The following is a 27,016-nucleotide window of genomic DNA, read 5'->3' as shown; positions in this document are numbered from 1 at the left end:
ATAGCCACAGCAACACCAGATTTGAGCCGCATCTGAGACCTACACCACAGCTCACAGCAACACCAGATCCTTAACCCACTGAGTGAGGCCAGGGATCGAACCTGCAACCTCATGGTTCCTAGTCAGATTCTTTTCCCTTGTGCCACGACAGGAACTCCTGATGGTTGCTTCTAATGAATTTTTTATCTCTGCTATTGTATTTTGCATCTCTGCTTCTTAATCCTTAAATCTTGTATTTCTTTGCTCAGTGTTTCTTGTAATTTATCAATCTTTGCTTCCAGTTTATTTCCAATGTCTTGAATCATCTTCACTATCATCAGTCTAAAGTCTTTTTCATGGAGGTTGATAAGCTCCAGATCACTTAGCTGTTTTTCTGGTTTTTTTTTTCTTGCTCCCTTATCTGAGTCATAATTACTGCCTTTCCATTTTGTATAGATTTTTGGTGTGGTCTCCTTTTTGCAGACAATAGAGTTGTAGCCTCTCTTGCATCTGTTGTCCACCACCCTGGTGGGGGGTGGGGGTGGCACTTGCTGTAGGCTTCCTGATGGGAGGGACTGGTGCCTGCCCACGGGTAGGTGGAGCTGATTCTTATCCCTCTGGTGGGGTGGGGCTTTGTCTCTGGGTGAGATTAGAAGCAGTTGTGTGCCTAAAGGGTCTTTAGGCAGTCTGTATGCTGATAGGTGGGGCTGTGATCCCATCTGGATTATTGTTTGGCCTGGGGCTTCTCAGCACTGAGGGGTGGGGCCAGATTTTTCCAAAATGGCCATCTCTAGAGGAGCTCACACTGATGATTATTCCCGACACTTCTGCCTTCAATGTCCTTCCCCCACAACGAGCCACAGTCACCCCATGTCTTCCCAGGAGATCCTCCAAGAACTGTAGTCAGGTCTGACCCAGATTCCTATGGAGTCTCTGCTTTGCCCTGGGACCCAGTGCACATAAAAGCCTGTGTGCACCTTTCAAGAATGGGGTCTCTGTTTCCCCCAGTCCCATGGAGCTCCAGCACATAAGCCCCACTGGCCTTCAATGCCAAATGCTCCAGGGGCTCCTTCTCCCAATGCTAGATCCCCAGGTGTGGGGACCTGATGTGGGGCTCAGAACTCTCATTCCCCTAGGTGAGTCTCTGTGATACAGTTACTTTACAGTCTGTGGGCTGCCCACTTGGCAGATATGGGGTTGCTTATATCCCATAATTGCCCCTCCTACCATCGTGATGTGACCTCCTTTTTGTCTTCTGAAATAGGGTAACTTTTTTTGATAGTTTGCAGTTTATTTGCAGCAGTTGGTTGTAATTTTGTTGCTTTTATGAGAGAAGGTGAGCTCCAGTCCTTCTCTGCCTGGACTTTTTTTGTTGAATGACTAAAACTGTAGCGGCTCTCAAAAAAAGGATTTCATTGTCTTCTAGAAGACAGATGGAATACGAGGCAATCAGTTTGTTCTAGTTGAAGCTGGGTTTCAGCATTTGGCTGTTCTATTCCTGGCCTGTCCTTACTCCTAGAGAGTACTTCTGATGCTTAGAGTATATAGCCTGTTAGAAGTCCCAGCAGCAAGCATGGAGTATTTACCAGAGCCCCTATAATTCAGCATATCCTGAACTCCAATCTCTGCCTCTTAGCATCACAAGATTATCAGAATCTCTGCTTAGGTTGTTAGCCTCTTAGGAGCTGCTCCCCATTTAGTGTCTTGGCATCTCATCCAGAACATGAGCAGCTTAGCAGCAGATCAATGTAACCGTAAGAAATACACAAAGGCTTGTGGACATTTTATCTGAGATTCCCTCTGCTCTGGAATATTGGCCCCGTGAGTCCCTCACACCACAGAAGCCCCAAACTCCAAACCGATCTTCCAAGTTTAGTGAGACAGTGGAGAGTCCAGGCTTCTCATTTTCCCTCAGCTTCTATTATCCAGCTCTGCTAATAGGCAAATGATACAAGAGGGAAAACTGAGGTGAATGTGGGATCAACTAAATGTGAAATAGTTTCCTACTCTACTCGTGTCACTTCTGACACCAGATGTGTGGGTTTTCTACATGAAGGATTTCTCCAGTGCTCTGTGGACACCTGCTGGGCGTTCTACAGTTTGACTCAATTCTGACACTGACTACTCAGAGTTAGTGCAGACCCCAGGGCTCAATCCCTCGAGACTGCTCCCCACTTTCAACACCAACTGCAAGTCCAGGCCTCCTCTATTTCTGACCTACTGGCTAGAAATTGAGGGACCCCATGGTCCCCTCTTTGGGTTTGCTAATTTGCTAGGATGGTTCGCAAAACTCAGGAAAGTGCTTTATTTACTTTTACTGGTTTATGATAAAGGATATGACTCAGGAACAGCCAAGTGGAAGAACTGCATAGGGCAAGGTACGGGGAAGGGGCACAGAGCTGCCAGGCCTTCTCTGGTCATGCCAACCTCCCAGAACCTTTATGTGTTCACCAACCTGGAAGAGTTCTAAACTCCATTGTTTGGGGTTTTATGGAGGTTCCATTATGTAGGCATGATTGATCCAATTATTAGCCCCCGATGATTAACTCAAGCTCCAGCCCTCTCCTCTCCCCAGAGGTCAGGCGGTGGGGTTGAAAGGGCTTATCATGAATAACAGAATATGTTCCCCTCTCTCTCATCTCTCAGGAAATGACAAGGGTTTCAAGAGCTCTACACCAGGGATCAGGTATGAAGACTAATTATATATAGTTCTTATCCCAACATCAGAATCCTTTTCCCGAGGATCCTGATCCATCTTGTGTTTTCTACCCTGGCTGGTTTACAATGACTTCTATAAGCTTTCCATCTTTAACCAGCATTTTTGGTGGAGGATTAGACTAATGCTATCAACCTCACGAGAAGCAGAATCAAGTCTTCCCTTGCTCACTGGTTTTAGAGGACTTCTTGCTAATTTTTATAATGAAAAATTGGTACACAGGCAGTGACCTAAAGTTATTTTCAATTTTCTTTTTGTGGTACTTGTGGAAGAGAGGAATCAAAATAATAACTACTTCCCAGGGGAAAGCCATGAACATAAGCTATCATGGCCATCATAACCAGTACTACTTGGCTTCCCCATCAGCAGTCTCAGCAGAAAAGTTTAGCTGGTGACAAAACCAAGAATCACTTTCATTTTTAAGCTCCTCAATTCAAAAAAATTCTAGAAAGAGCAGGAAGAGATTCTTTTATTATTACTGACCTTACTAGCACCAAGATAAATTTCTTTAACCTCAACATTTTGGCTTCCATTGTTTGTGAATATATATATATATATATATATATATATATATATATATATATATTTGTTGTGTGTATATATATATGTATATGCATATATGTATGTATGTTTGTTTTTTTCTTTTTTGGCCACACCTGAGGCATGTGGAAGTTCCTGTGCCAGGGACTGAACTCGTATCACAGCAGTGACCCAAGCCATTACAATGACAATACCAGATTGTTAACCCACAGCACCACAGGAGAACTCCCCCACTGTTTGTGTTTATATTGTACTTCTGACCTGAATTTGAGTCAGTTTAAAAGATTTATATTAAAAACTTTATATGAGTTAGTAAGCTTTATTATACATAAGAACCAATAAACTAGTCTTTGAAAAATGTACCAGCAAGCAGATAATTCTATACTAATTTGATTTACAGAAGAAAGTATAATTATAAAAGGTAGGGTTTAATAACTGACAATAACTGACAGCTAATGACCTGCAGTCTCAACTGGCTTTATCTTTTTTTTTTTTTTTTCTTTTTCTTTTTTTAACGGCTGCACCTGCAGCATATGGAAGTTCCTGGGCTAGGGGTTGAATCAGAGCTGCTGCCTTTGCCACAGCCACAGCAACACCAGATCTGAGCCGCATCCATGACCTATACCACAGCTCGGAGCAACGCAGGATCTTTAACCCACTGAGCCAGGTCAAGGATCAAACCTGCATCCTCACAGAGACAACATCAGGTCCTTAACTCACTGAGCCGCAAAGGGAACTCCCTCAACTGGCTTTATCCTTTATCATCCAATCTAAACAATACTACAACCTTCTTAATGTTTTTTAAGACAGAAAGGGGGAGTTCCCTGGTGGCCTAGTGGTTAAGGACCCAGCACTGTCATTGCTGTGACTTGGTCGATTCCTGGCCCAGAAACTTCTGCATGCTGAGGGCAAAAGAAAAAAAAAAAAAAAAAAAAAAAAAAGACGGAAAGAGGAAGAGATTCTCCATCGCTTTTGTTGTTTTGGTTTTTGGGTTTTTTTTTTTTGTTTTTTTCTTTTTAGGGCTGTACCTGCAGCACATGGAAGTTCCTAGGCTAGGAGTCAAATAGGACTGGTAGCTGCCGGCCTATGCCATAGCCACAGCGACACCACATCCAAGCCGAGTCTGTGACCTACGCCACAGCTCGTGGCAATGCCGGATCCTTAACCCAAAGAGTGAGGCCAGGGATTGAACCTGTGTCCTCATGGATACTAGCCGGGTTTGTTTCCACTGCGCTACAACAGGAACTCCTCCATTACATAACGTTTTTAAAATCAGTATTCAGCTCTTTTAAAAAAGGGAAAACACACACAGGTTATGTTCTCTTTCATGTGTGTGTGTGTGTGTTTCCACACCAATATACATAATAATCAATTTTTTCATGCAGCTTTTTAATAAGTAGCCTAAATGTCTAACAGGAAGCTCTTATTTAATGCTAGTTCTGTCTAATTTCTCCATCAAAATTGCTCAGAACTTGTGCTTCAATCAAGCACCTGTAACCCACAGTGATGAACTGCTCTTAGTTCCTTAATAGAAGGGGCACTTTTCCTATTGATAAGTACCTCTAATACCAACGGACAAAGAGTTTCAAAAGAGGGAACAAAAAACAGAAGAAAAAAAGCAGAGACAGGAAAAGAAGATTACTTCAAAAGTGGTTTTTTGGCTTGTGCTCGTTTGTTTGTAGACTCACCCAGTGTGGTTAAGGTCTTGAGGTTTTCATCATCTAGCTGAGCCACGCTGGACTGTGCTGGTCTCCGAGGGTCCTTACTGACTGCTGTCTCTTTCACGGGGTCAAATGTTTTGAATGAGGGAGAGACAAAGAGTGTCTCCACAGAGCCCTGGTTATAGAAAGTAGAATCTGACTTTGATATCCTTAAATGAGAGCTAATGAAGTCTTCTTTACTCAGTGACCGAGATGCTGGTAAAGCCGTCAATGTTTCAAAACTTTTTGCAGCAGACTGCTTTTCTAGAGGCGTTTGCAAAGGGTTTTCTATGACAGCATTTGTAATGGTGCTGTCTGATTTCTTGTCCAAACTCACATTTGTTTGCAGAGATGGGCTTTTTTCTGAGGGAACAGGCACAACATCTGTAAAACAACAAATAAGAACTATTAAAAAAAACCCTGAAAAATCTCTATTTCGAATTTACTGCATTTTGTAAAATTTTTATTTTTTATATTATAATTTTTTTTTTGGTCTTTTTGCCTTTTCTGGGGCCGCTCCTGCGGCAAATGGAGGTTCCCAGGCTAGGGGTCTAATTGGGGCTACAGCTGTCGGCCTACACCACAGCCATAGCAACACGGGATCCGAGCGGCATCTGCAACCACCACAGCTCACGGCAACGTCGGATCCTTAACCCACTGAGCAAGGCCAGGGATCGAACCTGCAACCTCTTGGTTTCTAGTCAGATTTGTTAACCACTGAGCCATGACGAGAACTCCTATTTTTTCAATTATAATTGATTTACTATGTTCTGTCAATTTCTGCTGTACAGAAAAGTGACCCAGTCTCTCTCTTTTTCTCTCTCTCATACATACACACACACACACACACACACACCTTCTTTTTCTCATATTATCTTCCATCATGTTCTATCACAAGTGACTAGATATGGTTTCCTGTTCTATACAGTAGCATCTCATTGCTTATTCAATCCAAATGCAATAGTTTGCATCTACTAACCCCAAATGCCCGGTCCATCTCACTCCCTCCCCCTCCCCCGTGGCAACCACAAGTCTGTTCTCAAAGTCCATGAGTTTGTTTCTTTCTTATTGAAAGGTTCATTTGTGCTGTTTATTAGATTCCAGATATAAATGATATCATATGGTATTTGTCTTTCTCTTTTGGACTTACTTTACTCAGTATGAGAGTCTCTAGTTCTGTCCATGTTGCTGCAAATGGCATTATTTTGTTCTTTTTTATGGCTGAGTGGTATTCCATTGTGTATATATATCACATATTCTTAATCCATTCATCTGTCAATAGACATTTAAGTTGTTTCCATGTCTTGGCTATTGTGAATAGTGCTGCAATGTACACAGGGATGCGTGTATCTTTTTCAATGAAAAATTTGTCCAGGAGTGGGATTGCTGGGTGATATGGTAGTTCTATATTTAGTTTTATGAGGTACTGCCATACTGTTTTCTATAGTGGTTGTACCAACTTACATTCCCACCAACAGTGAAGGAGGGTTCCCTTTTCTCCACACCTTCTCCAGCATTTGCTATTTGTTGACTTGTTAATGATGGCCATTCTGACTGGTATGAGGTGGTACCTCATAGTAGTTTTGATTTGCATTTCTCTAATAACCAGTGATGTTGAGCTTCATGTGCCTGTTGGCCATCCATATATCTTCTTTGGAGAAATGTCTATTCAGGTCTTCTGCCCATATTTCAATTGGGTTGTTGTTGTTGTTTTTTTTTTTTTTTTTTTTTTTTTTTTTTTTTTTTTTTTTTTTGCTATTGAGTTGTTTAAATTGTTGGTAGATTTTAGAGATTAAGCCCTTGTCAGTTACATTATTCGCAACTATTTTCTCCCATTCCATAGGTTGTCTTTTTGCTTTTTTTATGGTTTCCTTTGTTGTGCAAAAGCTTGTCAGTTTGATTAGGTCCTACTGGCTTATTTTTGTTTTTATTTTTGTTGCCTGGGAAGACTGACCTAAGAAAACATTTGTAAGGTTGATGTCAGAGAATGTTTTGCCTATGTTTTCTTCTAGGAGTTTGAGGGTGTCTTATCTTATGTTTAAGTCTTTAAGCCATTTTGAGTTTATTTTTGTGTGTGGTGTGAAGGTATGTTCTAGTTTCATGGATTTACATGCAGCTGTCAGGTTTTCCCACTACCATTTGCTGAAAAAACTTTTTCCCATTTTATATTCTTGCCTCCTTTGTCAAAGATTGATTGGCCATAGGTGTCTCGGTTTAATTCTTTGTTCTCTATTCTGTTCCATTGGTCCGTATGTCTGTTTTGATTCCAGTACCACATTGTCTTGATTACTGTAGCTTTGTAATATTGTCTGAAGTCTGGGAGAGTTATGCCTCCTGCTTGGTTTTTGTTCCTCAATATTGCTTTGGCAATTCTGGGTCTTTTATGGTTTCATATAAATTTTTGGTTTGTTTGTTCTAGTTCTGTGAAAAATGTCATGGGTAATTTGATAGGGATTGCAATGAATCTGTAAACTGCTTTGGATAGTATAGCCATTTTAACAATACTAATTCTTTCAGTCCAGGAACATGGAATATCTTTCCATTTCTTTGAATCCTCTTTAATTTCCTTGATTAATGTTCTGTAGTTCTCATCATATAAGTCTTTCACCTCCTTAGTCAGGTTTATTTCTATGTATTTAATTTTTGGGGGTATGATTTGAAAAGGTATTATATTTTTGTATTTCTTTTCTAGTATTTCATTGTTAGTATACAGAAATCCAACCAGTTTCTGAATGTTAATCTTGTATCCTGCTACATTGCTGAATTCATTGACCATTTCATGAGTCCTTAGGGTTTTCTATATATAGTGTCATGTCAGCTGCATAGAGTGACAATTTTAACTCTTCCCTTCCAATTTGGATTTTTTTTTTTTTTGGGGGGGTCAGATTGCTGTGGCTAGGACTTCCAATATTATAAAAGTGGTGAGAGTGGGCATCCTTGTCTTGGTCCAGATTTTAGTGGGAAGGCTTTCAGCTTTTCTCCATTGACTATTATATTGGCTGTGGGTTTGTCATAAATGGTTTTGATTATGTTAAGATATGTTTCCTCTATACCCACTTTGGTAAGAGTTTTTATCATGAATGAATGTTGAATTTTGTCAAATACTTTTTTCTGTACCTACTGAGATGATCATGTCATTTTTGACTTTTCTTCTGTAAATGTGGTAAATGACATTGATCGATTTGTGTATGTTGAACCATCCTTGTGAACTTGGGATGAATTCCACTTGGTCACTGTGTTATGATCTTTTTTTATGTTGTTGGATTTGGTTGGCTAAAATTTTGTTGAGAATATCTGCATCTGTATTCATCAAAGATACTGACCTATAATTTTCTTTTTTGGTAGGATCTTTATCTGGTTTTGGTATTAGGGTGATGGTGGCTTCATAGAATGTCTTTGGGAGTGTTCCTTCTTCTTCAACCTTTTAAAAAATTTAAGAAGGATGCGTGTAAGTTCTTCTTTGTATGTTTGGTAGAATTTGCCTATGCAACCATCTGGTGCTGGACTTTTGTCTGTGGGGAGTGTTTTTATTACATATTCAATTTTATTTCTAGTGATGGATCTGTTCAATTGATCTATCTCTTCTTGATTCAGTTTTGGCGGGCTGAATGTCTCTAGAAAGTTGTCCATTTCTCCTAGGTTGTCAAATTTGTTAGGGTTCGGGTTCGGGTTCGGGTTCGGGTTAGGGTTCTTTTACAATTTTTTGTATTTCTGCAGTATCCATTGAGATTTCTCCTTTTCCATTTATTATTTTATCTGAGTTCTTTCTCTCCTCTTCTTGGTAAGCCTGACCAGAGGTTTGTCAATTGTGTTTACCCTTTCAAAGACCCAGCTCTTGGTTATATTGATTTTTTTCTATTGTTTTTCGAATATCTAGTTTATTGATTTCCTGATTTTTAGGATTTCCTTCCTTCCACTGACTTTAGTTTTTGTTTGTTCTTCTTTTTCTAATTCTCTTAGGTGGTGGGTTAAGTTGTAGATTTGAGAATTTTTTTGAGGAAGGCCTGTATTGCTATGAACTTTCTTCTAGGCACTGCTTTTGCAGCATCCCATAGATTTTGAATGATCATGTTTTCATTATCATTTGTCTTGGGGTATTTTATTTATTTAAAATTTTTTTTTGTCTTTTGTCTTTTCTAAGGCTGTACCTGTGGCTTATGGAGGGTCCCAGGCTAGGGGTCTAATCAGAGCTGTAGCTGCCAGCCTACGCCACAGCCACAGCAACACAGGATCCGAGCTGCATCTGCGAACTACATCACAGCTCACAGCAATGCCAGATCCTTAACCCACTGAGTGAGGCCAGGGATCGAACCCTCAACCTCATGGTTCCCAGTCAGATTCATTTCCACTGTGCCAGGACAGGAACTCTGCCATCACTTTAATTATTTGACATTTTATTGCCAATGATACCTCAATAAAGCTGGGGGAAAAAAGTAACTTTTTTCACTTGGTTTCTTGTCTGCTGTCCTGATTGGGTGATTTCCATTATTCTATCTTCCAAGTCACTAATTTGTTCCTCTGCATTATCCATTCTGCTCATCAGTGACTAACTCAGCTTGCATCTCTGCAAATAAATTTCTAATTTCTCTTGGCTCCTCCTTATATTTTCTAGCTCCTTTCTAAAGTAATCTGCATCACTACTCATTATCTTCTCTTAATTCCTTCATATTTGTTCTCAATTCCTTAAGAATTTTCACTAACTTCTTTTTTTTTTTTTTTTGGTCTTTTGTCCTTTTAGGGCACACTCACGGCATATGGAGATTCCCAGGCTAGGGGTCTAATCGGAGCTGTTGCCACTAGCCTACGCCAGAGCCACAGCAATGCTAGATCCGAGCTGCATCTGTGACTTACACCACAGCTCATGGCAATGCTCTATCCTTTACCCACTGAGCGAGGCCAGGGATTGAACCCACAACCTCATGGTTCCTAATCGGATTCGTTTCCCCTGTGCCATGACAGGAACTCTGATTAACTCCTTTTTGAACTCGTTGTCTGTTAGACTACAGAGGTCTGTTTCATTATTTGCTCCTTCAGGTGAATTCTTTTAACTGGGAATGGTTCCTGAGCTTTTTCATTTTGCTTACATCGTTCTTATTCTGTGAGTTTAGGGGAAAAAACTACTACAATCTTGAAGGGCTATTTATATGCATGAGAACCCCTGGGTATTTTGTGAGAGCTTACTTTTTATTTCCAGGTTGCAGTGCGTGCTTCCAGGGAGATGGAGGCAATGTGCAGGGCTCGTAGCTAGTGCCTGGTTGCTGGGCCCTTGGCAGCGGCAAGGACCCACAGGAAGGTGGTGCAGGCTACTCCTAGTTGCAGGGCCCTGGGAAGTGACAGTGATCAGGCAGGTGTAAGTGGTGGCTAGAGCATTTGGCAGCAGCAGGGCAGGTGTTTTCCCAGGGGAGTGAGAGCAACAATGGGTGGTGCTCGGTTGCAGTGCCCTCTTCTTTGCCAACATCTGAGGTGCCTGGGGCAGCAGGTGGTGCCTGTTCACAGACCCCAAGTAGTGGCGGGCCACGTCCACCTCAGGTGTCTGAAATGACTGCTGTGGTTGTCCCCGCCACCAGTAGATCACAAAAGATGTGCCATTGCCCACACAAAAGGTGCCCAGCCACCCACAGCCCTCACAAGAACTGCCCTGTCATCCATAGTCTGTGCAAATGGTGTCTTGCCACCTATAGCCTGCGCCAGAGGTGCCCCACCCTCTGAGAGTTCCCAGGTGTGCAGGGAAAGGTGTTTCTATGGCGGTCTGCCCCTCCTCCTCTCACCCTCCCCAACAACGGTGCCTTGCTTCTCTTGCAGCCCCAGACCTCATCCCAGGTTCCCTTGGCTGTGGTGCACAGCACCCCAGACCATGGCACACTGCTCCCTAGTCCCTCGGTCTGTCTCCACACAGTAAGCCCCAGTCCCCTTCCTGGAACTGACCTCCGGAGCCTGAGTCTCTGCACCCAGCCCCCGCCTGAGCATCTCAGGCTGTGGTGTCCAAGGGCTTTGGTGTCCAGGGGCAGAGGTACAGATGGTCTGCGTGGCTCTCACTCTGCTTTGCCCTCCTCAGTCCAGCTGCTGCACTTTCCTCTGCAACTTTGAGGTCCCTCCCTCTTCGCTGATCTCCCTGTAGGTTCGGTGGCTTCCCAGGGTGTGGGTTCCTTTCCTCTTTAAAAGTTCCCTCTCAGGAGTGCTAGTCCAATCCTGATTCCTTTTATTTCTCTCTCTCTTTTTTCCCCCTTTTGTTCTACCCAGTTATGTGGAGGGTTTCTTCCCAGTTTTGGAAGTTTAAGATCTTCTGCCAGAGTTCAGTAGATGTTCTGTGAGAATCGTTCTACATGTATATGGATTTTTTGTGTTTTTTATGTGTTTGTGGGAGAAGGTGAGCGCCATGTCTAACTCCTTCGCCATCTTAATACCTCTCCAAATTTACTGCATTTTTAACAAGTGGATTTTTTAATGGCATAACAGACCTCTCTTAGTCTTCTCTACTTTTTCTCTCTGCTTCCATCCTGCCTCTTTAAAGTACACCCAAGCAATGACTGATGTGCTAGTCACTTGGTGGTTGTCTTCTTTCTTTCTTCCTCACTGAAGCCAAGGCAAGGGAAGCTTCAAATAACTTGTCTTTAAATATTTCTCCCTTCACCTACTTATCTGTCTCTGAAACCACTATATTTTTAGCACCTTCAAACTTTCATCTTTTATAAGATAAACTAGAGAAAATATGCCACATCATACTGGTCTATCCTTACAGAACTCCCAGCTACAAAAAAGCCTCCCTCCCCCCAATGAAACATGTCTCTTAGCCCAGTGTCTATACAAGACCCATGAAAGAAAATCACTATCTTAGACAGCAACCTAATTTTAATAAATTTCTTGCAGGATAAAAGAAGTGATTTTCCAGAGCAGTTGTATGACTACTAAAATGTAGGTTCCATCAGGTTGGGGTTCTCTGTCCATTTTTATTCATTAATATCAACCAAGTACCTAGAATATAAGGAAGTCCCTGAAATATAACAGACAAATAATAAATTATTACAAATACAGGGACTTGAAGGGCTGGAAAGGATTTAAAACTTAAGGTGGGTCTGATATAGAAATATCTACTGATTATGAACCATGGTCCAAATATCTGGATGCACGCTGTTATCAACACTCAGTGTTAGGGCTTGCTCTCAGGTAGGTTCATCTGAAGTTGGGTGTGAAAAGAAAGAAAACCGAGAGAGGGAAAAAGAAGACTGATTCATATGAGCTCCCAAAAGAGCATCCCAGGACAGGAATTGTGTGAGTTGCTACCAGGTGTGTATATATCGCCACACGCCTCACACTCTTAGATGCTGTCGCCATCACTTTCACTCCTCTAAACTCATTTCAAATACCACCTCCTTTGTGAAATCTTTTCTACATCCTCCAAGTTAAAATGAATTCATTTTCGCTTTGCTTTGCTTTTGCATAATATAATGTGAATATTCTTATTTTCACTTATTTCACTATTTCAACTACGACTCATTCATTTGACAAATATTAAGTATTGGTATGTGGTGGGCACTAAGCTCTGAATAGTAAGCAAATCTGTTGCTGATGACTTGTCATAACTTCTTGGTTACAGCTCTGTCACCCCTGGGAGGCTGCACACCCCCCTCAGGGCACATATCTTGTTCGACTCATTCAACCCGTTTAAAGTGACCAGAATACCTAACAGTCACTTGATAAATGTTTGTTCAAGCAATCATTATCTGGATTATCTTAAAAGGAATTTGACTGTAGGACAAGAGAAGTCTTAAAGGATGTTTTGAGTCAGTCCCTTCTCGATATACACCAGAACCTGAGACTCCCAGAGATCAAGTGACTTTGCCAAGATCACACAGTGATTAAAGGGCAGAGGTAGGACTAGAACCCCAGATTCCCGAATTCTAAATCCCTGCTCTTTTTATTAGGGGGATATGAGAAGGAATATAGTGTGGTGGAATCACTCACCACACACTTCTTTACTAGTAGTTGTTTTCATGGTGCATAACTGGGAAGTGACTGGAGTTGACCTTGGGATCAGTCCATTTGTCCCTGGGGCTGCCTTCAATGCAGGGCCTTGTGCAAGGGGGAGTTGGCCTACGTATGCGTGCCTGTTTGTATTCTCCTAGGAAGGGGTTTGGGGTAGTTTATTTTTTTCCTAGTTCATATAAAGAATGGACACCATTTATGGAAACTTTTCTGAAGCCCCTGAGAACTTGCAGGGATTTGATGGAGAACAGCAACAAATTTGTTTCTTTATGTTTGAACCCACAGCACATACATGGATACTCTGTAAACACTAGAGGGATTGTTTCGTGAGGGCTTTCCAACTTTCTCAGAGCAAGAATTTCTCTGAATTCCAGTGAAAAGGCAGAGAGGAATGCAGAGTGAATTAATCTGGTTGGCTTGCTTTATCTGGTTTCTCATTTTCTTTCAATTTAAACCTGAATGTCAAAAAGCTTTGTTCTCAAGTATCTTCCCAGCAGACTCCTGGATGGGAAGCCCAGTGTTAAGTTATGAGACTGCACAGCTTCATTATTGTACGAGCTTTACACCTGCTAACACACTTGACTAATGCAAAGCAGGACCTTGAAATGTCAGTTGTATTAAAGCTGGTTTGGATATTCTTGATGGTTATCTTTAAGAAGACACTTATTCTCTTTGGAAGGCAACAGACAGTAAATTTAAATAACACTATTACCAAAATGCCTGAAGCAAGGAAAAAAAAAAAAAAAAAACCAATACCACACCTCCAAGCTTTGAGCCTAAGGACAAAGGGGAAATGGCTCTACTGTTTGGAGATGATGATGCAATCATTTCTGAAACAAAACTTCTGGGTTGAGAGAATTTGCTTACAGATAGAAACATACCCATACTGGTAACTCTTTTCCATTTTTCAGTAATTCCTCTGCCTTGTTTCAGGTACTATAATCATTGCAAATTATTCTATATTCTATTATATTGTGAATCTGATAATAAGTGTTATATTCCAACAGAGCTATTGCTTTGATCAATTCTCTTGTCAGTCTGATACACGGTATCCAATTACAGCTACAAAGCAGAGAGCTGGCAAGCATGACAAAAGATGGATGCCAAAATACGTCTTTCTATAGTTTAAAATCATGTAACCCAAAGAGCTTCTACTTTAGTAATTACATTCATCAAAGGAAATAGAATCTGAAGATAAGGCCATTTTGCTAAGAGGCCACAGTTATAAATTATTAACAGAGGGATGAATGAATTACTCATTAATATATTGGTTTAAAGTAGATAAGCCATTAATATAAAATGGAAATGAATGTGAAACTTAAATAACGTTTGACATGAGACTCAATATATTTGCCTTACAGTATATACATAAAACCCCAAATAGCTGTAATAAGTTAGAATAGCTATAATCTCCCTAGGATCTGGGTTAAGTGCGTGTACATATACGTATGTGTGTATACACACAGTTGCAGGTTTTGAAAAATTTTTTTAACCACTCATCATTATGCTTAACTGTAGTGTATGCTACAACCAAATATTAAAATAAGAAAACATATTTGGAAAATACAGCTATGGATTATGCCAAATATATTTACTACTTCTTTTGATATAAATTTGAGAAAATGGTTTAGCTTCTCATAGAAAAATGGAGATACGGACATTTTAAAGGTGCTTTTCTTTGAAAATCTTCGAGTGGGACAGCTGAAGACTTTCAGGCCTTGAAAGAGGATCATAATGAACAGATTGTAAAATAGGTACAGAACTTTCACTATTAAATTTTATACCATAGTTATGATTTTACTAATAATAAAAATAATAGTTTTCCTCAGTAGAAGAAGAAACAGTGTATCAAAACTGAAGCTGGAAGTGTCTTCGGGAGGCTGGTGGTCATTACCTACGGCAGTGTTTTCTGTCTTTTAGGCTAGAGTTTAAGTGGACCCGGTCTCTGGCAGGCTGAGGTCTCCACACATCACAGAGCATATCCAGGCTGACTGAGAGGGGCAGGTGCCAGAAGTCTGTGACCCTCTGACCGATCCTTATAGTGATAGTAAACCCCACAGTCTCTTGGAGAGTAAAATATCAAGCTAAACTGGGTCAGGGAGTTCCCGTCGTGGCTCAGTGAAAACGAATCTGACTGGTATTCATGAGGATGCAGGTTTGATCCCTGGCCTTGCTCAGTGGGTTAAGGATCCAGCGTTGCCAGGAGTTGTGGTGTAGGTCACAGATGCAGCTTGGATCTGGCTTTAATGTGGCTATGGTGTAGGTCGGTGGCTGTAGCTCTGATGCCACCCCTAGCCTGGGAACCTCCATATACCGCAGGTGTAGCCCTAAAAGACAAAAAAAAAATTTTTTTTTAATAAAATAAATTGGGTCAAAGGTTTAATTCTGACACGAATTTAAATATACAAAATGTTTGAAATGGTACCCGGTACACAGTAAATGAATACACTTACTGGGTACTGTGACTACGGGACGGCCTGAAGAAGCGACATTACAAGGCAGTGCCCGCCACAGCCCTGACTGGGAGCAGACGGGAACCCGGAACACACCGGAACTCTCCATTCCCCCGGAGATTTCTGTATTTACAGGCCACAAGTGTGATGTGTGTCCTTCGTGCCCAGTGGTTCTTGTATCTGAGAACTGTGTGCTGTGGAAAGAGGAGGATGAGAGGAGCTACAATTCTCAAACACTTTCCCCATCAGATGTACAGACCACCAAGAACCCTTTTTATTTCAACACTGAGTAAATACCATGTCTAAGTCTGCCATACTGCAACAAACCTTAAGGACCATTTCAACTGTGAATTCAAATGAAGTGGTATTTCTCATGAAGCCTGAGTGCTCTTTACTCAAAATGAACACACACGCCCTCACCTATTACAACTGCACTACTGTATATGGCCCTTTGGAAAACATCTCACTGGATACCTAAGATGACAGGTACCATAGCTCTTCCCCCAGAGAGAGGGGGGATGGTCCTTGTTCTTATAGCTCTCTGACTATAAATACATTTTTATTTTTTATTATTTATTTATCTGCTTTTTAGGGCCACAGGTGCAGCATATGGAAATTCCCAGGCGTGGGGTCGAATCAGAGCTACAGCTGCCACCAGAGCCACAGCAATGCCATATCCAAGCCACATCTGAGACCTACACCACAGCTTACGGTAATGTCTGATCTCTAACCCACTGAGCGAGGCCAGGGATCGAACTTGCATCCTCATGGATCCTAGTCAGGTTCGTTAATTGCTGAGCCATGATAGAAACTCCCATAAATACATTTTTAATTGAAATATAATTGATGTACAGTATTACGTGAATTTCAGGTGTATATCCATAGTGATTTGACCTTTGCATACATTATACAATGATCACTATGACAAGTCCAGTAACCATCTGTCCCACGTAAAGTTATTACAATATTATTGATCATATTCCTTATGCTGTATATTACATCCCCAAGGCTTATTTATTTTATAATTTGAAGTTTGTACCTCTTAAGCCCTTGCCTTATTTCACCCATAGCTTATATTTTAATAAATGACTTACAGTACTATATTGTAATTTATCTATTAATGTTTCATTTGCTCTTTTTATTCTGGCATCTTCCACATATTTTCATTCATTCATTCATTTATGCAACAAATATATTAAGGATGGATCATGCACTATGCACCATGCCCCAAAATACAAAAGCCAGCAGAATTAGAACAGCAAGGCCTTTAGACATTGTTAATTCACTGGAATTACAAAACACAGAAGATAAAATAGCCTCAAATATATTTAATTTGTTTAAAGAAATAAGAGCTTGAAAACATGAGCAAGAAATCAGAGATTATAAAAATAAAACCAAGTAGATCTGACAAAGATCCAAGTAGACTTCTAAAAATGAAAAAATAAAATAACTGCAATCTTAAATATAACTGGTTGATTTAAGCAGCAGATTAACTCCAGTTGAAGAGAAAATTGGGAAATGGAAGACGAGTACAAAAAAAAAATCTTAAAAATACAGCACGGAGATCAAGGAGAAAGAAAATAAGGATGTGAGAAGCTCTAAATACCATCTAGGAGTTCTCTGGTGGCCTAGCTTTGGCATTGTCCTTGTTGTGGTGCGGGTTCAATCCCTGGCCCTGGAACTTCTGCATGCAGCAGATGTGGCCAAAGTTAAATAAATAAATACCATCTAATCAGAGTTCCAACTCTCCTTCCGCTCTCTGACGACCTGCCCCGTGACGTGCCGGTCATTCTTCACTCCGTGGAAGAGGGTCCCTCCTGGGCGCACTGCCTCTCTTACTTTTCTTTCCCTTCTGGAGGTCAACTTATGGAACAAAGCAGCTTAGGGGTCAAAGTCCCCTCCTCCAAGTTCAGCTCTTCTCAGGTGTTAGAACAGAGGAGGGGGATAAGGGACAAGTGTCTGTCTCTTCCTCATCGGGCCCTGCTGTGGTCACACACCTGTTGGGTGTGTGGTTGCTTCTCTGGCTAAGACGGCCATCCACGTCCCCTGTGTGGCAGGTAGCCAAACACTGGCTCTCTCATGGGGTGAATGTGAGTGCACCTTGAGGAGCCCCTAACTACACTGCTCCTGAAGGTGGCCCATCCAGGTCCCGTCCCGCTAATTCCAACCATGTCCCTGCTGCCTCCCCTCTGCAACTGCTCTGGCTTTCAGTCTAGCACCTTCGGTCTGACGAGCATTAGAATCCCCTGCTCCTCTCCTCTCCCAGGTCACAGACCACTGCTGAGGAAAGTCACAATCTATGGTCCTACGGTCTCAAGGTTCTCAGGAGCACCCGCAAACCCTTCTGCTTGTCCTCGGCTCTCCCGTTTCCCTCAAAGACAAATTCAAGCTGTCACTGCTCTCTGCAAGCACGTCTGTCAACTTGACCTTCTCAATCTCACTTTAATTAATTAATTAGTTAACTAATTAATTTGGCTATACCCACGGCATGCAGAAGATTTTGGGCCAAGGATCAAACCTGCGCCACAGCAGACACAACGCCTAGTCCTTAACTGCGAGGCTGCCAGGGAGCTCCTCTCTCTCACTTTTAGAAGACAATCTCCCTTATTCACCAAGAGAGACTAAACTGATCCGCTGGGGCCTCCCACCCTTCTGCACCTGCTGAACTGCATCCACAACCCGGCCTTTCACCCTCCCTCAGCCCTGACGCTGGCCTGTCCTGCCACCGGTGTCACTGAGACACCCACACAAGTCACTTCCACTCTTTCTGTCTTCAATTTCTTTTGTATTAGTTTTCTCCTCTCTGCTCAGAGCTACCCAGTCTCTTCTATTTTAAATATTTCTTCTCTGGACCCCTCTGGTGGTTGTTTAATCTTTCTCCCCTCACCCAAACGCACTGAAAAATGATTCCCCCCCCAATTCACTTCCTTCTTTCCTATTCGACTCCTCAAAACACTATCATCTGGCTTCCACTCCTGCCTTTCACCTGGGGCTGCCCCGCAGGGAGGCCGGCGCTGACCTCTTAATTGCTGAATCCAATGGACATTTTTCAGTCCTTCTGTCACAGGACCTCTCTGGCATTTAAGATTGATTGGTCTTTCCTTCCTCTGCATCCTTTAGTTCATATCTTCATTCGTTTGGAAGATACTTATTAGGCAATGTGTCACACGCTATTCTAGGTACTAAAAATACAACAGGGAACAAAACACCAAGTCTTTGTCCTCTTGACACTCACATTACAGTGCAGGGAGAAGACATGGGCCATCAAGTGTATGCAGCAAGTTGGATGGTGGCGAAGTCTGTGGTGGACAATGAAGTCGTTAGGGGTACAGGAGTGTCAGGGATGCGCAGGCCGGTGGGGGACAGGCCTCTCTTGTTTGTAAGGTGACATTTGAGCAGAAAACTCCAAACTGAAGGAGCAGAGAGAAAACCATGTGAATTAGTGGAGGGCAGAGTGTTCCAGTCGGAGGGAAGCATCGCTGGCAGAGGCAGGAGGGTGCTTGGCTGATGGGCCTCAGGAGCCCCACGGGCTCTGAAGCGGCCATGCAGGGTGGGCATGGCAGGGGGTGGCGGGGCAGTGGGGAGAAGAGGAAGGCAGATTAGAGGTGGCCCTGGGAGATGGGAAGTCCCTGGAGGGCTCTTAAGCAAGGGAATGATACAGTATGACTTCCTTTTTATCAAATCCCCTTGGCTTTTATGTGAGGAAAGACTATGGCAGGAAGGGAGGAGCAGGGCCCTGGGCTAGGAAACCTCTGCAATAACCCGCCACTGCAATAACCCACCACTCACTGCAAGAACCTGCCACTGCAATAACCCACCACTCACTGCAATAGCCCGCCACTGCGATAACCCACCACTCACTCCAAGAACTCACCACTGCAAGAACCCGCCACTGAAATAACCTGCCACTCACTGCACAAGCCTGCCATTCACTGCAATAGCCCGCCACTCACTGCAATAACCCGCAGTGGCAGCAACGGGCAGGAGCAGGACAAGCAATGGAGATGCCCTGATTCTGGATGTGTGGGAAGGTAGGTTGGGTATGAGAGACAGAAATGAGCCCAGGACGGCTCGAAGGTTTGGGCTGGATGCGTCTCTATCCCAGCTGGCTGGCTGTGGGGCTGTCCTCCCAGGCCTCTAGCCTCCTGCTGAGGTCTTTCTGGCGTCCAGGCAGCCCTACTGACAGCGCCCAAGATGATCACGTCGGCTCTCCGTCCTGCATGACTCACATCTGGGCAGCCTCTGCTCTGGTCGACCAGGGGACACAGGCCCAAACCAATTCACCAGGCCTCTGCGGCTTTGCTACCAAAGCTACTGGTCAGCTCCTCTCTCTGCAGGCCCGAGTCAGACCCTGACTATAATTCTAGGTATGAGTCGGGCACTGGTCCTTTGGTTCCAGGGAATGTATTTCGAAGCCTCTCTCACTGGGCGTGGGGTTAGCAAGTAGCAGGCTGCTCCCTGCTCCCCAGAGGGAGGCCGTGTGGAGACTCACCGCATGGCAATAGCTCCCTCCCGAGACATTTCTTCAGCAGATTCTTCCTCTTCCGTCTTACTGTCCCTTATAACGTTCCAAACCCGTGCGTGTGTGCATGTGTACGTGTGTGCGTGCACGGTGAGGGTGGGGCTCAAGAGTCACAGAGCAGGTTTTCATCCATTTCCTTCAAAAATCTCTACATACAGATTTGATATCTGGTATCTATTTTATTATTAGCTCCCAATGCAAAAAAGAGTCAGACAGAGTCCATTTTAACATCCTCATACACCCATGTAGCCCGCAGAGCCCGAGGTCAATACATTAACCCTCCTCCCGAATTACTCCTCGGAGACTTTAGAGCCCTGCAACTCTAACTTGCCCTTCGCCTCGGTTACATGTGGCTGTCACACGTCGCACTTCAGGTTTTCTCCTAATACCACAAATTAAATGCTACAATTATTTTTTAAAAACTACATTTGTTTTGACTGACCTTCAAGGACATACTCGTTTGCTAACTTCTTGCTCACCATTCCTTCTTACACCTCAGAGCTCCTTTCTGGAATCATTTCCTTCTTCCTAAAATATATGTTTACAAGTTCCTTTACTGAGGGTCAGTGCGGTAAACTCAGTTTTTATTTGAAATGTCTTCTTGTGAAAAGGCCTTTATTTCACTCTTGTTCTTAAATGATCACATGCTTCAGGTGGACAGATATTTTCTCGGAGAACAGAGAAGATCTCATTCCCTGTCTTCTGGCTCCTAATGTTGCTGTTGAGAAGTCAGTTTCATTGTTCCTTCATAAATAATCCGCCTTTCTTTCTTTCTTTGGTGTTCTACAGGTTCACTATGACATGAAAGCTTGCCATTTTTTAAAGTCATTTATCCTATTTGGTATACATTGTGCTTCCTGTATCTTTGGATTCATGTCTTTTATCAGTTTTGGAAAAATTATCTCCCACCATCTTATTAAATATTGCCTCCTTTTCTGTATATATATGCACTACCTCTGGGACTCTAACTGGCTATACTAAACTATAGCCAGTTAGAGTGTCTAACATTTGCGTCTCAAGTTTTCTTTAATTTTTATCCATCTTCTTGGCTGCTGTGCTGCATTCTGGGGAATTTCACATTCCAATTCAGTAATTCTCAACTCAGTTTTATCTGCCCTATTGTTTAATCCATCCTCAACCTCATCCTCAAAGTTTTTACTTTGAAACAATCCTGTTTCAGAAAGTTTTATCTGGTTATTTTTCAAATCCGTCTTGTCATCTGTCCCTTATTGATTTCATCTTTTTTTCTTAACATTTCACACTCAGCTGTTTAATATTCTGCAGCTAATAATAGCTCATCTCTGAAACCCTTAGAAGCTAAATCTGCTGTTCACGACTCATGTGGGCTTATTCCCTTGTGGTTTTGGTGATCACCAATTGTGATGTCACGTTTGGCAGCGGTTAATCTGTAAGTGTCCTGGGGTCTCGAGTGGGCCTCCTTTCCACCAAAAAGGAGCTGGGCCCACAGATCTAGAGCCACTTTCGCCCCCTCCACTTAACACAGGCATCTGAGGCTCCGTTTCCTCTGCTGCCCAGGCTCAGCCTTAGATTTCTCATTGTGGACGCGGATGTTAGCTTTTGCTTTCAGGGAAAACTGCCTTGATTCCTTTAAACTCTTAGCTCCCTGCTCTAATCAGGTTTCAGTTCTGGGGTTTATTTGGTCTTGGTTCTGCCCTTAGAAATTTCCTTTAGCTCCCATGAGCCCAGGAACGCATTAAAAGGTATCTTTTAGTCTAGAGGAATTGTTTGATTTTTAGTTGCAGGAGCACCTTCAGAGTGTGGAGTTCACCACACTGTTGAAAATGAAAAGACAGGAGTACAGTTTTACGCTGTAGATAACGAAAAGGCATCAAAAGCTGTTTTGAGGATTTGTGTGTTATACAGATCACTGTGGAGATTATGTGGCAGATAGACAGGAATGAGATTTAGGCAAAGAGATCGCTGACAAAGGTATTCTAACAAAGCAGGCGACAGATGACAAGGGCCCACACAGGAGGGGTAAGGGTGGCAGTTAAAATATGATTATCACAGAACTGTCAAAATTTAGCGATTGAATATTTCTGAATTATTAAGCCTTTCCCAAGCTTATAGGTAACTATCATTATCAAAATATCAAGCACTCCTCTCTGGGTTTTTCTTCTCTAATTTAATTGAATCAAATAACTCCAGGAAGCAAAATACTTTTAAAATTTCTATTTATTCAAAACCTTTGACCTTGGCATGAGCCACAACTGAGCTATCACGATTTGTAGCTGCTGGAGCCCCTTGCTTATCTTGTCTCAAGGCCACAATGCATGCTGATCCAAAAGAAACACCTGCTGCAGACTCCAAAGCACTTTCAGAGCACCTTTGCGGTATAATAGTCTATCATATTTTGCATGTGTGCACACACACACACACAAATCTTTAAAAAGGAAAAGAGAACATTTGCAAGCGTCTAATCAACCTATCAGAAACTAGGTCATTTCACTGTCAACCTCACCCAGTCCTCTCAAGCATCCAGACCCTGTTTATGGAAGATAGTGACACGAAGAGGGAAAAAATCAAGTACCACTACTTATTTTGTTAAAACTGTTAACTTCAGGGAAATGAACATGCTGGACATGCTGGACTGTGATCAACAAGAAGGGCGAAAAGATTAACTATTAGATTTCTCTCTGAATTTTATTAAGGGGTTGGGCATGCTTGATGATGACCTACATTCAAGGTTTGTTATGCTTTTAAAAATAGTAATAAAATTCTCAGATCTCTTAAACGTACAGCAGACATATAACTACCATCCAGAAAGCACAGTTAGAATCTTTAATTAGATGTCTCAAGAAGGGAGAAACTGATTAAAGAAATACAAAAAAATCGTCGCAGTCCCAATTTAGTTATTTTAGAGTACTGATGTTCAGTGTCTCCAGAATAAATGCGAAACTTTAAATGGTTATTTCATAGGCACCTCAACTGTAATGTCCCCAGTACAGTTTTTTTTTTTTTTTTTTTTCGGCTTTTTGGCCTTTTAGGGCCGCACCTGCAGCATACGGAGGTTCCCAGGCTAGGGGTCTAATCACAGCTGTAGCCACTGGCCCATGCCACAGCCACAGCAATGCCAGATCTGAGCCACGTCTGTGATCTACACCACAGCTTACGGCAACGCCAGATCCTTAACCCAATGAGTGAGGCCAGGGATCGAACCTGCAACCTCAGGATTCCTGGTCGGATTCGTTTCTGCCAGGCCACGACGGGAACTCCCCCAGTACAGCTCTTAATACAGCCCCCAAACCTGTTCTCTCTCCCTTCTTTCCCTTCTCAGTAGATGGCCCATCGCATGTTCACTTTCCAAAGGCAGAAAGCTAGGAATCATCTTTGTTTCTATCCTTTTCCTCACTCTGACAGCCAGCATCAGGAGATCCTGAGGGATGGACTCCACATCCCTAATCTGCCCACTCTTCTCCAAAGCCACTGCCTCCGCTCTCAGCCACGCTCACCTGGACAGTCTACAGAGCCTCACCACTGGTCCTTCTGCTTCTGCTTCCCGCCATAACTCATTCCCCCTGGGTTTATATTTAAGTAAACATAAAGCAGATGATACCGATGTTCTGCTTCAGATGTTCTCCTGGTACCCAGAGTTCGGCCAAAACTCCCCATGGCTCACACGGTCCTGCGTGTCATGGCTTCTGCCCACCGTCCTCTGACCGCCTTTCACCCCAGCCTCCTCTCATCTGCTACATGCCAGCCTCACTGGCCTCCTCGAAATTCGAGGCGCAAACTAACCAGTTTCTCCCCTGCCACTAGCCCTTGAACGTGCTGTTCCCTCTGCTTGGAATATTCCTTTCCAGGCTTCTTCCTCCTCATCTTAAATCCTATCATTTCTTCCCAGAGGCTTTCTCTGACGCCCCTAACTCTGGTTAAGACTCCCACCATCACTTTACTGCAGCTGCAATATCTTACCAATTCTGGCTCACCCAGTATCGGGTTCAATAAAGATGCATGGAGAGCCTACTGTGTACTGCGCATTGTGCTAGAAGCTGAGAACCCAGGGTGAAAGGATGATGAGTGAAGTGTTAACAGACACAGTCTCCCTCTCACAACTCCCACTCCTGCTGTGTCCCCAGGGTTCTTCCCCAAGCACAGTCACTGAAATATGAAGCTGCCGTTGCTCAGGAGGAAGTTTCATGGTGGGTCCAGAGATGAAAGACTTAAACTGAAAACAAACAAAAGCCAGATTAACTTCTAACAGGAGGAATCTGGGAAGAATACTAGTTTGGCTACTTTTCCCTCCACCCTCCAAGCATCTACCTCAGACTAAAGACCCTCTGCGAGTGGAGATAAACAGAAGAAGCAAGAGTTAGATACTGGTGATGGAAATCTTATATCCTGAACCTGTCCAGGGAAGGACCTATCATTCATCTATCCAACAAGTGTTTCTTGAGCACCTACTATTGGCTAGCCACTCTTTTAGCACTGCGTCTGGAGAAGTGAGCAACATTCTGGAGTTCCCCTGCCCCTCTTCACCTCACACCAGCAGAACAGGATGGAAGCAGTTGAATAGAAATACAAGTAGAGGGTCTGGGAGTAGGGCATTTCAGTCAGCCACTTTCTGCCACCAGGAAATTTAAGATTATCCTGAATTCCAAAAGCAAACAAAAAACCCCACGGCTACTCCTTTTGGCACACTTGAGGTCATGGCTTGAAAACGTGCCAGTGACTCAAACACGAGTAAGACAACTTTGAGGGCTCTTCCCTCTCTGATGGCCCCCACCTCTCTTCACCGCGAAGACAGCCCCTCAGCTCTCTGCCCTCTAGGTGTTCCTTCTTCTAAACCCCAGCACCCTGAGTGACAATATCTAAAAACCGGGGGAGAGGGGTCGTCTCTGGGCTCTTGTCACACCAGAGGCAGATCCTGGTTCAGACCAGATTTGAAATGACATGAAAGGAAAAACTAAATAAATAATATCTGACATCAACACCAAAACCAATCCCCCCCCATTCCCTCTATAGATCCTTGAACGTTATTTTAAACTGCGTTTTGAGCATTTCCTCCTTTAAACAGACTCTTTTTAGCTAATATAACAATCAAGAGTCAATTAGGGATGAGGAAAATTCCACAAAATTTCAAAAGGCAATTCTGTTGTGGTGAACCTCATCGGTGAACTTGAAGAACACTCGTTATGCTGTTCAAGCTGCTCTTCTTTTAAAAAATTGTGATGAATCTTCTCTGAAGGCACTTTCAAAGTAAATGCAAAAAATACAGACACAGCCACGTGAGAACAAGTGTATTCAATTTAGGGGCATTTCAAACGATACCTATTTAGCTAACAGATATTTAGTGGAGCACTTACTGTGTGCAAAATACTGGATTAGAGGCAGAGAACATAACGATGAACAAGACACAGACCCTGTCTCAAATCAATCATAGACTAGTGAGTCTGAAGACGGGGGAAGTAATGGGCAATGACAACACAGTAGACTCAGCGCCAGATCTGGAGCAGAGTGTCGTGAGGGCCCCGGGGAGGGGCAGTAACCCCTGCTTTCAGTGTGTCAGGAAAGGCCTCCTGGGAAAAGTGACATCTTTGCTGAACCCTAAGGATTCAAATGGAGAACAGAGGAAGGAACACACACAAAGTGTGAGAGAACATGGCATTTACGCCAAGTAGTTCAGGGTCCATGGCTGGACCACTGCATGTGATGGAGGAGGATGGAGGTGAAAGGTTAGCTGGAGAGGAAAGTAGGGCCCAATGCAGAAGGTGCTTACCTGCTGTGCCAAAGTGTTAGGCTTTATCCTAAGAGGAGCTTCTCAGAGGTCTGATCAGAGCGGCCTTTTTTTTTTTTTTTTTTTTTTTAATGGCTAAACTTAAAGCATATAGAAGTTCCTGGGCCAAGGACTGAATCTAAGTTGCAGCTGCAACCTACGCCACAGCTGTGGCAATGCTGGATCCTTTAACCCACTGCCTTGGGCTGGGAATCAAACCTGAGCTTCCACATCAAACTGAGCCACTGCAATCAGTTTTTTCTTTTCCCCCCTGCTTTCTTTCTTGCTTTTTTTTTTTTTTTTTAAAGACCACTCCTGTGGCACATGAAAGTTCCCAGGTCAGGGGTTGAATTGGAGCTGCAGCTGCAGCCTATGCCATCCATGGCCATGGCAACACCAGATCCTAGCTGCATCTGAGACCTATGGTGCAGCTTCTGGCAACGCTGGATTCTTAGCCCATTGAGCAAGGCCATGGATCAAACCCGAAACCTCACAGAGACAATGTCAGGTCCTTAATCTGCTCAGCCACAACGGGAACTCCTCAGAGTTGCATCTTAGAAATGTTCTGAGTCTCTAGTTCTGTGTGACCCCTGACCGTTCTTCCTGACCTGCCCTTCTCCAATCCTTTCTTTACGCTGTATCCACAGTCACCTTCCTAGAGCGGGAGCTGCCTGGATCTTGCTCTTGCTTAAAACACTTCAAAGGCTCCCCATTGTTCTTCAGACACAATTGAAACTCGTCCACCTGGCTTATTAGGTGATGGGGCATGCCTGCCTGATTCAGTCCCTTAGAGCTGCTGTAACAAAATACCACAGGCAGCTTAGAGACCACAGAAATTTCTTTGTCACAGTTATGGAGGCTGAAGTCTGAGATCAAGGTGCGGGCACAATCATGCTCTGGTGACCAACTGCTGACCTCTCGCTGTGAACTCAGATGGCGGGAGAGGCTGTGGCGCTCCATGAGGTCTCTTGTAGAAGATTAGTAATTCCAAACCCATTCATGTCCTAACCCTGGGACCTTGGGCAAGGTATTTAAAATTCTGTGTGGATTTTCTTCATCTATCTCATAAATTGTTTTGAAGATTATATGAATTAAAATGCTTAAAAATACAGAGCTCCTGTTGTGGCTCAGCAATAACAAACCTGACTAGTATCCATGAGGACACAGGTTCAATCCCTGGCCTAGCCCAGTGGGTTAAGGCTCTGGCGTTGCCGTGAGCCATGGGGTAGGTCTGAGATGTGGCTCAGATCTGGCATTGCTGTGGCTGTGGCTGTGGTGTAGGCCGGCGGCTGCAGCTCAAATTCAACCCCTAGCCTGGGAACTTCCAGATGCTGTGGGTGTGGCCCTAAAAAAACAAAACAAAACAAAAAAGCTTAAAAATATACC

At 43.1% G+C, this 27,016-nt stretch overlaps 1 protein-coding gene across 2 annotated transcripts in view; it reads right to left on the bottom strand.

Annotated features, from left to right (window-relative positions):
• ENTHD1 (ENTH domain containing 1) overlaps positions 1–27,016 on the bottom strand; it is a 102,043-nt gene that overhangs the window by 13,676 nt on the left and 61,351 nt on the right. For both annotated transcript variants that reach the window (XM_003126009.7, XM_084955215.1), the window contains exon 6: positions 4,924–5,319. In XM_003126009.7, the coding sequence (XP_003126057.5) occupies positions 4,924–5,319 (396 nt within the window). The remainder of the gene's footprint in view (positions 1–4,923; positions 5,320–27,016) is intronic.

Source organism: Sus scrofa, chromosome 5, assembly GCF_054392235.1.
Source record: "Sus scrofa isolate SSC_HxYL_T2T_F1_AM1 chromosome 5, Sscrofa_HxYL_maternal_Yorkshire_Landrace_v2.0, whole genome shotgun sequence".
NCBI lineage: Eukaryota > Metazoa > Chordata > Mammalia > Artiodactyla > Suidae > Sus > Sus scrofa.
The sequence above is the reverse complement of the archived record's forward strand: the minus strand, read 5'-3'. Positions and strand labels throughout refer to the sequence as shown.